The 12,777-nt window shown below is 37.9% G+C and overlaps 1 protein-coding gene across 2 annotated transcripts in view; it reads left to right on the top strand.

Moving 5' to 3' along the window:
- DENND1A (DENN domain containing 1A) overlaps positions 1–12,777 on the top strand; it is a 537,858-nt gene that overhangs the window by 39,149 nt on the left and 485,932 nt on the right. For both annotated transcript variants that reach the window (XM_081588650.1, XM_081588651.1), the window contains exon 2: positions 6,494–6,564. In XM_081588650.1, the coding sequence (XP_081444776.1) occupies positions 6,494–6,564 (71 nt within the window). The remainder of the gene's footprint in view (positions 1–6,493; positions 6,565–12,777) is intronic.

The raw sequence follows: 12,777 nt of genomic DNA on the forward strand, positions 1-12,777 counted from the left end.
CGTCAAGGCTGTATATTGTCACCCTGCTTATTTAACTTATATGGAGAGTACATCATGAGAAACGCAGGGCTGGAAGAAACACAAGCTGGAATCAAGATTTCCGGGAGAAATATCAATAACCTCAGATATGCGGATGACACCACCCTTATGGCAGAAAGTGAACTGAGTGATATTGTCACTAGAGAATTGGAGAATGGTTTGCTCAGAGGGCTACAAGTAGTTCCCTATGGCTGGATCTTAGGGCTCAAGACCACGCGAGGAAAGGGTGGATGGCAAAAAAAAAAAAAAAAAAGCTTGGCTGATGGGCAGAGTTCCAGATCATGGAGGTATAGGAGTGTGAGGCAATTGATGATGGAATATCATGGCAGAAGCAGGACATTTCCATGGTAATATGTTAAGATACAATGTGCTCTGGGAAATCTTGGGTCTGTATTGGAAAATGGCTCAGAACATGGTATTCTTAGCATCATTACATGTTCTGAATTGGCAGGGGTGTTCAGTTCAGTTCAGTCGCTCAGTCGTGTCCGACTCTTGGCGACCCCATGAATTGCAGCACGCCAGGCCTCTCTGTCCATCACCAACTCCCGGAGTCTACCCAAACCCATGCCCATCGAGTCGGTGATGCCATTCAACCATCTCATCCTCTGTCGTCCCCTTCTCCTCCCGCCCCCAATCCTACCCAGCATTAGGGTCTTTTGCAATGAGTCAACCCTTCGCATGAGGTGGCCAAAGTATTGGAGTTTCAGCTTCAACATCAGTCCTTCCAATGAACACCCAGGATTGATCTCTTTTAGGATGGATTGATTGGATCTCCTTGCAGCCCAAGGGACTCTCAAGAGTCTTCTCCAACACCACAGTTCGAAAGCATCAATTCTGTGGCACTCAGCTTTCTTCACCGTCCAATTCTCACATCCATACATGACCAATGGAAAAACCATAGCCTTGACTAGACGTACTTTTGTTGGCAAAGTAATGTCTCTGCTTTTAAATATGCTACCTAGGTTGGCCATAACCTTCCTTCCAAGGAGTAAGCGTCTTTTAATTTCATGGCTGCAATCACCATCAGCAGTGATTTTGGAGCCCCAAAAAATAAAGTCTGACACTGTTTCCACTGTTTCCCCATCTATTTCCCATGAAGTGATGGGACCAGATGCCATGATCTTAGTTTTCTGAATGTTGAGCTTTAAGCCAACTTTTTCACTCTCCTCTTTCACCTTCATCAAGAGGCTCTTTAGTTCTTCTTCACTTTCTGCCATAAGGGTGGTGTCATCCGCATATCTGAAGTTATTGATATTTCTCCCGGCAATCTTGATTCCAGCTTGTGTTTCTTCCAGCCCAGCGTTTCTCATGATGTACTCTGCATATAAGTTAAATAAGCAGGGTGACAATATACAGCCTTGACGTACTCCTTTTCCTATTTGGAACCAGTCTGTTGTTCCATGTCCAGTTCTAACTGTTGCTTCCTGACCTGCATACAGGTTTCTCAAGAGACAGGTCAGATGGCCTGGTACTCCCATCTCTTTCAGAATTTTCCACAGTTTATTGTGATCCACACAGTCAAAGGCTTTGGCATAGTCAATAAAGCAGAAATAGATGTTTTTCTGGAACTCTCTTGCTTTTTCGATGATCCAGCAGATATTGGCAATTTGATCTCTGGTTCCTCTGCCTTTTCTAAAACCAGCTTGAACATCTGGAAGTTCACAGTTCATGTATTGCTGAAGCCTGGCTTGGAGAATTTTGAGCATTACTTTACTAGCATGTGAGATGAGTGCAATTGTGCGGTAGTTTGAGCATTCTTTGGCATTGCCTTTCTTTGGGATTGGAACGAAGACTGACCTCTTCCAGTCCTGTGGCCACTGCTGAGTTTTCCAGATTTGCTGGCATATCGAGTGCAGCACTTTCACAGCATCACCTTTGAGGATTTGAAATAGCTCAACTGAAATTTACTAGGACAGAAATCAGATTTTCAGTTGTAAGTAGTTGAAAAGATTAAGCATCTTAAAGAGTAATGGAGGAAGTAAATAGTCTCAAGGTAGTTCCACAGAGTCTCTGGAAATTGTTATTGTATTAATGGTTTAATGAAAATATTAAGTCGCTTGGTCATTTGCATTTAGAGGAGAAACTTTAAAGCTTATTTTTTGATTTGCAGAGAAGTGGAAAATGCTTCTATCTTCATTGACTTCAGTGGTCCTTATGTATATTGCTTGGTATGTTATATAACTTGTCACAACATTAATCACTACTTTTTCTATAATACAACATGTAAATGATCATGGACAAGTATGACAATAACATATATAGTCAAGTTTGTTTTTAGTTTGGTAGTCAGCATTTTTTTTTTTTTCCCTGAAGAAACTGTCATAATCTTTGGCTCCATGTAATAGAACTCTGGCAGCTATTTGAACTGAGTTAGAAAGTTAGGTAGGTTTATAATTCATTAGAATGAGGCAATGACTATGGGTAACAGTAGAAGAGAAGTTAGCTTCGTTGTTTCCACAAATACTTTTTTCCTTTGAAAACTTTTATTGCAAAAACACTGTTAAAATGGATTGTTGAGGTACACCTTATGTTTATGTTGTATGTACTAATTATTTAGATGAACAGTTCCATTTAACTAGATCAGTGGTTCTTAAACTGTGATCACTAGTTCAGTAGCATCACTATTATCTGGGTACTTATTGTAAATGCCAATTCTTCGGTCCTGCCCCAGATACCCTGGAGATGGGGCTTGAAATCTTATCTTTTAATGTGCTGAAGTTTGAGTCACAGAAGTATATAATCATGCCTATCATTTATTGAAATTTTTTAGACTCCAGGAAGGCTAGTCTGTACTTCTTTATTCCTTTTCAATATTTGATTCTGGCTGTGTGCCAGGGACTGTTTAGGCACCTGGGAGACACTCGTGGGTATGACAGACAAAAATGCTCTCCTGCAGTTTACATTTAGAGGAGAGAAACAAGGTAGTGATTGCCGTGATGTGTAGAATTAAAATTTGATGGTAGAGAGTGTGTTGGGGAAGACTTTTTGAGGAGGTCAAGTATAAGCCATATTTTGAATGACAGGAAGAGCCATCTGTACGATGATCAGTGCAAAAGGCCATAAGATAGAAATGAATTAGGTATGTTGAGGGGCAGACAGAAGGCCAGTGTGGCTAGAATGCAGTGGGCAAGAGGAGAGAAGTCAAATGAAATCGGAGAGAGAGGCAGAGGCCAGATCATGTAGGATCTTGTAAGGACTTTTTTCCTCCTCATTTTTTTTTTTGCTATAGTAAAATGCATATAACATAAAATTTACCAGCCTAACCATTTCTTTGTTATATTTGATTTTCTTTTTAAAGAAATTTATTTATTTTTATATGTTTCCATGCTAGTCTTTGTATTCATCCCACCCTCTCCCATCCCCCTAGATCTACAAGTCTGTTTTCCATTTTTAGGTGTATGGTTCAGTGATATTCAGTACTCTCATATTGTTGTACAATCATCATCACCATCTGTCTGCAGAACTGAGACTTTGGTTTTTACTTTGAATGGTATGGGAAGTTTTGGGGAGGTTTTGAGCAGAGGACTGCTATAACCTGACCTTTGGAATAAAAGGATTATTGGCCACTGAGTTGAAATCTGACTGTAGGAAGGCAAGGAGAAGGCAATGAGACCAGTTACAGTATTACGGTAATTGAGGTGAAATGTTGGTGATCTATCAAGGACAGTAGGTTGGGGATGCTGAGACTCATTGAGATTCTGGGTATATTTTGATGATTAAATCAACATAATTTGATTGATTTGGTGTATAAAACAGGATTGAAGGATGATACCAGATTTGGTGTTTTTTGTTTGTTATTGTTTTTTTTTTTTTGCCTGCATAACTGGATATCAGAAAATGCAGGTTTGAGGAAGAAAAGTGCCATTTGTTAAGTTAGAAATGCTTCTTAAAGATCCAGGTGGGGATGTTGAGCAGGCAGTTGGATAAGGGAATCTAGGGTCAGGGAAGAAGTCGGTTTGGAGACAGGACTTTGGAGCTCATCAGCATTTGCCTGGTAATTAATGCCATGAGACTGAATGAGATCATTTAGATAATAAGTGTAGGCAGGAAGAGGTCCAGCAGTAAGTTCGAGGGTAGGCGAGTTTCTCTGAGAAGGAATCAGCAAAGGAGCAGCCAGTAAGGCAGGAAAAATACTGCTAGAGAGGGATGTCCTGGCAGGCACATGAAGAAAGTGTTTGAAGGAGGAGGGCAAATCAATCAGCTGTGTCAGATGCTGCTGAGAGGTTAAGACAAGCCTCTGAGAATGACCATTGTGGCACATTTTAGTAATGGGGAGGACATTGGTGATCATGACAAGTTGTTTTGGTGCTGTGGTGAGTTCAGAAGCCTGGCTGAAGTATTGAAGAGAAAGGGAGAAGCAGCAGAGATAGAGTTTAGACAACGTTAGAATGTTCTTCAGTTAGACAGCAGATCTGTACAAACTACCTTAAGTTAGTGGCACAAGTTAATGCTCCAGTGTTAAAAAAAAACAAATTTGGTATGTAACACCTTTGCTTGCTCATGTTTGTTCCTTTCAGTTTTTTAAGTAGAGAAAAATAAACTTAAAAGTGGACATTTGGGTTAAAAAAATGCGTGGAATCTTTGAGGAATATCCATGGAGTCCTAGGGTCCCGCAGAACACACTTTGAAAGCCGTTATCTTAATCCAGAGGAATGAAATTCTGAGATGAAATTTAGCCAGTTGCAAAATAGGCTCAAAGATATTTCTAGGTTTTAGAGGGAATCTTCTTGGTGCTCTTCAGATGAACTTAGAATATTCCTTTCTTTCAACAAACCCTCTACCCTCATGTGAATCAAGGGGATGTTCCATATGGTGTTTTCTGCAAATGTTTTGGTGACCAAGGGATGCTGACCTTGTCGGTCTTTTTGTACCCTCTTGCAGGGGAAAAAAAAAAGTACAAAAGCATTTTAAAATAGCCTTTTTAAAACTTGAGTTTACTTTTAGTTAAGTAAGATACTCTGATTTATTGTCTAATTTAAAAATTATATTTGACAACGGTATATTTAAATCCCTTGAATTTTAGAGCAGCCAACTCTTTTCACTGTAGATACTTATTTAAAGCACATTCGAAATTTCTTTTCAGTAAGGAAATGATGGTTCTTCACAAGAGAAATAGTAGATCCGAGATTGGCAACTACTCCTGAGAAATCGGAGGGAGTATTACAATATTGAGTTTAAGATGCCATTATTTATAAGATGCACTGTAATTATATGTACTACTAAGAAAGAAAAATTGCCATTTAGACTTGTAAGATGCAATAGATTGTAAAACATGAGAAAATGTGGGAGAAAAATTTCTTCTTAGAATCAACGAAACCCAGAATTTGAGTGTCTGGAGGTCAGAGTTGCGATTCTGGCTGTGTTTCTAACTAGTTGTGAGACTACCAAGTTGTTTAGACTCTCTCTGCTTTAGATTCCTCACCTGTATGGTGAGGGTGATGACTGATCCACCCACCTCATAAGATTATAATGAGGATAAAAAGAGGTAAATGAGATAGTTATTTTGGAAAGTGGAATCTACTGGGCAAATTCAAGGTATTTAGTTGATTGCAATTCCCTTAGATCTGATTAGGCAACTCAGAGTTTCTTCTCTGAGCTTTGTTGTCAGGTTTAAAATAGAATTCAGTCATAGACATTTGAATGTGTAACATTTTCTTCTGCTAAATGATTTTCTTGCAATCTGGAAATAATCTTTTTATTGTAGTTTTAGAATCAAAGAGAAAAGAGAAAATACAAAGATAATATAACCCCAATGTTCTTGTCACTCAGAATGAACAACTGTTAACATTTTGTTAGTTCTGTGATCTTTTTAAAACTTAATATGAAATATTCATGACACAAAAAGGTAAAAGGATATAATAATGAACATTCATATACTTGCCATTGCCAATGCAGGGGAAGGCCCCCCCCCCGACCCACCCCATGAGGAAACAGTATCTTAAATTTTAGATTAGCATCCTGTCTTCATAGTAGCCTAATGAGATAGCATACTGTTTCTCTTGAGTCTTTAACACCTGTAAGTAAGCAAGTTAACGTTATCACATGAGTATTTTATCCTGGAGTATGAGGGAGCAGGTTACATTGTGCTAGTGTCGCCTTGGTTTGAATTCCCTGAAAATTTTACTTTTGGTTTTGGAGATCCAGCTATATAAATGGGAAATATGACATCTGTAAAATCATAACAATGGCTAACCTATTACGTGCTAGACATTGTATCTAGACAATTTTTGTTTGTTTTCTTTACTTTTCACAATAATAATTCTGCTTAGGTATTTTCATTTTATAGATTAGGAAGGCTATGGCTCAGAGAAGTTGAGTAATTTGTCCAAAGTTCCACGGCCATTAAGTTGCAGAGCTAATGATTTAATCAAGGTTTGCCCTGTAGCACAGCCTGCATATTCTATATCATGCTGCCTAAGTCCTTGTCAGTAATCACGGTCTGTTTCTTTTGTAGGCAAAACCCAGAGACCACATTTGAAGTGTATGTTGAAGTGGCCTATCCTAGGACAGGTGGCAGTCTTTCAGGTATTTGCATGTTTCATTATGATATGGCATGTTTGTTTACTGTATGAGATAGCCATGCACATCGGATAATATGTGAATATTCTAAACTGTTATTTATGTATGTTTAAGTGTCTTTCCTTTTTAACTGTACCCACACCATCCTAGGGAACAATTTAAGATTCATTGCTTTAACAGCCTTGAATTATGGCTTTATTCATTGTAACCATTGGGTTTTAGTTTGTATCTTTCAGAGATACCTAGAAGTCAACATTTTAGTATGAAATATTGTCACCTTGCTAATAAGGAGGGTTTAGAATTAGGTTATAAAATAATATAGAAGGAAATCGCTGTCACTAAACTGGGAGTAGATGTTTGAAATGGATTTAATTCAGTAAATTTTATGTCAGCTGGTTAAAAAAGGTTGAAAATTACTTGAAGGAAACATCTCCTCTGGCTTTAGCTTTTGGACTAATTTGGACATGTATTCCTGGACAACAGGGTCTTGGGTAAGGTTAGAGTATCTTGTTCAGGCTGAGTAAATCACTTCTTGACCTAAAATCCTTCCTGGTTAATGAGCAAAAATCACCTTCTGGCCTAGTGTTCTTTTTCTTGGTGCCTAAGACAGTGATGTGTTTGCCAAAGATACATTAGGGAGCGTGTTTTGGTTTACACAACAGCAGTTGCATATATTTATTTGGTGTTTATGGGGAATGAATTTATTTGGATTAGAAACTTGGAGTAATCAGAATTCCAATGGTAGTTATGCCTATAATTGGCTGTACAACCTTGGGCATATTTTCTACTTCATTATTTTAATTAGATTGTAATGCTTATAAAATAGTTACCTTTTGTTGAGTGTTCTGTTGTCCTACATGCTTCATGTACATAGTCAATTCTTACAGTACAACTCCCCATTATGCCTATGAGAAAATAGCATCTGAGAGGTCAGATAACTTACCAAGATCATATAGCTACTGTGTGGAATAGCAAGGGCTTTTGGTTCAAGTCCTCTTCACTCTGCTAAGTTGCCTTCTTGAGGACAGTAACCATGTTATACATATCTCTCCATGGCATCTCCAGGGCTTTGTACAATGTCACCAACATTTCTTAAAATAAATGCATTTCTCAATATCAAAAGTGAAAACTGTGTGAGCTTCACTTTCTGAATTAATGAGACTGTTATAAACTTATTGGGGCTTCCCTGATAGCTCAGCTTGTAAAAAATCGGCCTGCAATGCAGGAGACCCCTGTTCGATGCCTGGGTTGGGAAGGTCCCCTGGAGAAGGGATAGGCTACCCACTCCAGTATCCCTGGGCTTCTCTGGTGTCTCAGACGGTAAAGAATCTGCCTGCAGTGTGGGAGACCTGGGTTCGATCCCTGGGTGCTTCACTTTCTGAATTAATGAGACATGTTATAGACTACGGTCATTCTGGAACTAGAATGTTAATATTCATCTTAAGTTATGCCTCTAACTATCCAAACTACTGGATTGAGAAGGGAGGTAGCTGATACTAGGGGTGTTCATGCTGTGGTACCTCTGTGAGCCTACTTGACAGAGTAACTAGTTGGTGATGGCTGTGATTTGATAGGTTTAGGGACAAAAATTTTTCTTATTTCTACAGTTGCTAACGCTCCCCCTTTCAGTGCTATAGTTATTTCCTCCCAAAGTTAAAATGAATTTTTTGGGGGAATATGAACAAAGTTTGAGTACAAATAACATGGAAGAGTGTACAAAATGAAAAGTCTTTACCATATCCTCTTCTCCCAGTTATCTAATTCCTCTCCCTGTAGGCAACTCTTATCTCATTTAACCCCGTTCAGTTCAGTTCAGTTCAGTTGCTCAGTCGTGTCCGACTCTTTGCGACCTCATGAACTGCAGCACGCCAGGCCTCTCTGTCCATCACCAGCTCCCGGAGTCTACCCAAACCCATGTCCATCGAGTCGGTGATGCCATCCAACCATCTCATCCTCTGTCGTCCCCTTTTCCTCCCGCCCCCAATCCTACCCAGCATTAGGGTCTTTTCCAATGAGTTAGTTTACTTTTTAAAAACTTTAAATTTTGAAAATATTTTAAAAGATAAGTTACAGGAGTAGTTAAGTGTATACTCGCTTTCCTTAGATTCATCAGTTGTTACTGTTTGCCTTATTTGCTTGATCACTCTATTTTTTTACTAAACATTTTGAGAATAAGTTGCAGACATTCTGACCCTTCACCCTTAAATACTTTAGAATATATCACCTAAGAATAAGGGCATTTTCTTAAATAACTGTAGTCCCATTACTGTAATAAGAAAGTTAATGTCTTTTGTCCATATTTAATCAGTTGTCCCAATAATATCCTTTATAACACTTCCCCACTCTGATCCAGAATCCAGTTCAGGATCATGTAATCCATTTAGTTTTCACAGCTATTTAGTTTTTTCAGTCTGGAATAGTTTTGCAATCCCTTCCTCCCCTTTTTAATCTTTATGTCATGTTTCTGAAGAACTTAGGTCTCTTGTTTTGTAGAAAGTCCCTGGGTTTGAATCTGATTGTATCCTCATGATTAGATTCAGGTTATGGATTTTGGATAGGAGTATTTCAAATATCATATGTGTCCTTCTCAACGAGTATCACATCAGCAGAGATGTGATGTCATTCCATTATTTGTGGAAAAAAGTACATAAAACCTTTGTGTACAGTTTAATAGTTACAGAGTGAGTATCCATGTTACTGTCATCCGAGTGAAGACATATAAATAATATTGCCTGGTTCTAAGGAAATTCTGGTCCTGGCAAGAGAACTCCTGCCCTTGCCCTATGCTTTGGCCCTCTTCTGAAGTGCCCTTTTCAGGCAAGGAGTCCGTAGGGTCTGTGGGATATGCTTGCTTAGATCGTGAATCCTTCCATCCTAGACAAACTGTGAGTACCTCGGATCTAAGAATTTCTTGACCCAGTGGCCCCAGGCTTATTTCCAGAGTCTGAGTCTTCCCTGGGGTCTGTCCTTCTGAGGGTCGACTGGCTGAGAGGGGTATACACACCCCTAGACCCCAAAGGATGGCCTCAGGATATCTGTTTGTGGGGAGTAGGGTATGGCATGGAGCTTGGACTTGGGAGTGGAGGTGATTGCATCCCTGTGTGTGAGGTTCCTGGCACTGTGGGATGGAAAAGGGAGAGATGGCCAATGGCCAGTTTTCTGTGAACCATGTTCCTACATAGAACTCTCAGGAATTCAAGAATTCTGAGTGTGAATCTGGCCTTCCAAGTACTTGTGATAGGAGAATGGAACGTATTTTATTTAATAGTTTGTTAGCTTATTTCGTATCTCTGAAACGTTTAGACATATGGTTTGTGGACCTCAGTTTTTACTCTTGCCTAGGCCTAGGCCCTGTAAATGTTAGAGGTGGGGCTGGCCAGCACCCCAGAAGTCCCTGCCTCCCTTTTTCCAGAGGTAACTATTATCTTGACTTTTATGATGCTCATTTCTTTGTTTTTCTTTGTAGTTTTACCATATAAGTTTACCTCCTTGAAAAATTTAGTAATAATGCCTGTTTCTGAGTTTTATGGAATTATTCTGTATGTAGTTTTGCTGCTTTTTTGCTTAAGTCTGTAAGGGTCCTCTGTGTTGCTGTGTGTACTGTAGTCATTTATTTTCATTGCAGTGTAGTACACTATAAGATTATATCACAGTTTATTCTACTGTTGAAAGAACTTGAAGTTGTGTGCAATTTTTGGCTATTACAAAGCAAAGTGGCTGTGATCTTTATATCAATACATAAATCCTGGTGCATGTAAACATATACATAGGATATATACCATACTTGATTACTGGATCATGCTAACCTGTTTTTCAAAGTTGATCTTGTTTGTCTACACTACTTCCAGTGGTGTTTGGTCTTTGTTGTTCAACATCTTTACAGTCCTTAATACAATTAGATTTGTTGTTTTTTTCCAACCTGATAGTTGTATAGTAGTATCTCCTCATTGTTGTTATTTGTATATTTTTCTGGTGACTAATGAGATTGAGCACCTTTTCATACACTATTGACCTCTTAAAATATCTTCGTTTTCAAAGTGCCTGTTCAAGGCTTACTCATTTTTAAATTTTTTCTATCTTTTCTGTGTTGTTTTATGAGAAATTGTTTGTACATTATGTATGTTATCTGATCAAGTGGGTTGTAGATATTGTGTCCTACTCTATAGTTTGTCTTTCACTGTCTGCTATCTTTGGTCAAAACTTCTTGATTTTCATACCTACAGTTTATTGATATTTTCCTACTCTACAGATATGAAGCTATTATCCTATATTTTCTTCCAAGAAACTTATAGTTTTGTCTTTCACATTCTTTAATATGTCAAGTATTTTAATTTTCTATTAGATGATTAATATCCAGAAAAGCTAAACTTAAATTTGATTCCTTATCCATAATTTTTAAAAATTGGGAAACTAAATAAAGCCAAATTACTAAAATATGCTGTTCTTCTACATAAAACATGTTTGTATAAAATGGTCAGGTACTTCTAAGTAACACCTAAAAATTACTTCACAATAAAAGGATGACAAATGTGAGAAAGACCAGAAAGAAATATTACTAGATGTTAAAGACATCTTCTTTTTCCCATCGATTATTTTTCATGTCTGAACTAGTGAAAGTGTTGTTAACTGTCATGTGTTCTGTGCTCTGAAGAGCATTCCATGACATCCATGGAAGAGACATGTAATTTGTCCGTTCTACTTAGATATTGCATGACAATATGACACTGAGTGGTACCTCTCCCAAAGTTTATGCAAATGAAATTTGGGTACACACACTGAATCCATGGTACTGCTTACTTTGTTTGGGAATTCGTAAGATTTCCCAGTTGCTAATACCAGTGAATAAGATGGCAAATATTTGATTTTAGATTACTTTTGTCTACTTCTACAACCTTTCTTTTTTCTAATACAACTTATATTTGCCTTTTTCAGATACTATTTAATGCATTATTTTTGCCATTTAGATGACTGTAAAGAATCTGTCTTAAAATTAGTCTTTGTTTCTTGGATCTGCATCTCTGATCTCTGCCAAAGTATCTGAATGAACTTAGGTATAAACCTTAAGCTATACAGTACTAGTGTCTGGGCATAATCTTCTCTTTGAAGTTTGTTTGCATCCCCCAGAGGGATTAATTCCCTGCTGTGAGAAGGTGGGTTAGAGAGCACTGAAACTACTTTATGGGTCTTTAATTGGAAGAGTCAGTATAGGTTTTGTTCTATAAATTTCTGTGAGAGTTTCATTCTTATGATTTTTCTTATACTGTGATATATTATGTTCTCATTATAAAAAAAAATACACAAAATTTTCCACTTATTTGAGTATGTATTAGCAGATTATCATAGTGTATACTTTTTCTGTTTATCTTTAAAATTTTAGTAGCTGGTTTTCGTTTTTGACCACGTGTAAAATTTTGAAAAATTATAAAGAGAAAAATTATCACTCAGTAATAACTAATGTTTTGATTTATTTTCTTATAGGCTTGTGTGTGTGTGTAAATATATATACTCCCCCCCAACTTGTTACATGTGTGTGTTTTCCTTGTTCCCCCTCAAATCATTAAACTTTTCCTAAAATTATTAATATAGCTTTGTAAAAATCAATTTAGTTGCTATAAATTATGACATCATATCTATGTGCCATATTTACTCATAATTACATCTTTAGATTGGTTCCAGGGTTCTCCTGTTGTAAATAATGCCAGTGAATATCTTTTGTGTATAATCTTGTTATTTAGGTATGTGGTTTTAATGTTTAGAAAAAGAAGTTAGATCATTTTGAGTGGATCTTTGATCTACTTTGTTCTTAATTTTTTAGTGCCTTTTTCTGCCAGTTTCATTTCGCGTTCTCCAATTTGTCTACTTGTTTAAGCACCCACCTTACATAGGGATCCAAGAATAGGAATACAGTCACCTCCAGTTGTGAAAGTTCCCAGAGCTGAGTTCAGTCTTATCTGACTGAAGGGCTCGAAAAAGGGTGCTCTTGCAAGAGAGATGAGCCTGCCCAGTCCCATAATCAGATGGTACTGACCATGCTGACACTCTGGAATGCGTTTCAGACACAAGTCTCTCGTTAACAGCTGGCATCTCTGAACCTGCTGTAAGCACTCTTCTTGGGCAGTTGCTTCACACTGGAAGTGGCAGCATGAGATTCTCAAGGCTGTTCCCAGACCAGCCTCCCTCTGTCTGCTCTCCTCCCAGTGTTTTTAATGCATTTGTCAA

Source organism: Giraffa tippelskirchi, chromosome 4, assembly GCF_054371585.1.
Source record: "Giraffa tippelskirchi isolate mGirTip1 chromosome 4, T2T-mGirTip1v1.2.pri, whole genome shotgun sequence".
Classification (NCBI taxonomy): domain Eukaryota; kingdom Metazoa; phylum Chordata; class Mammalia; order Artiodactyla; family Giraffidae; genus Giraffa; species Giraffa tippelskirchi.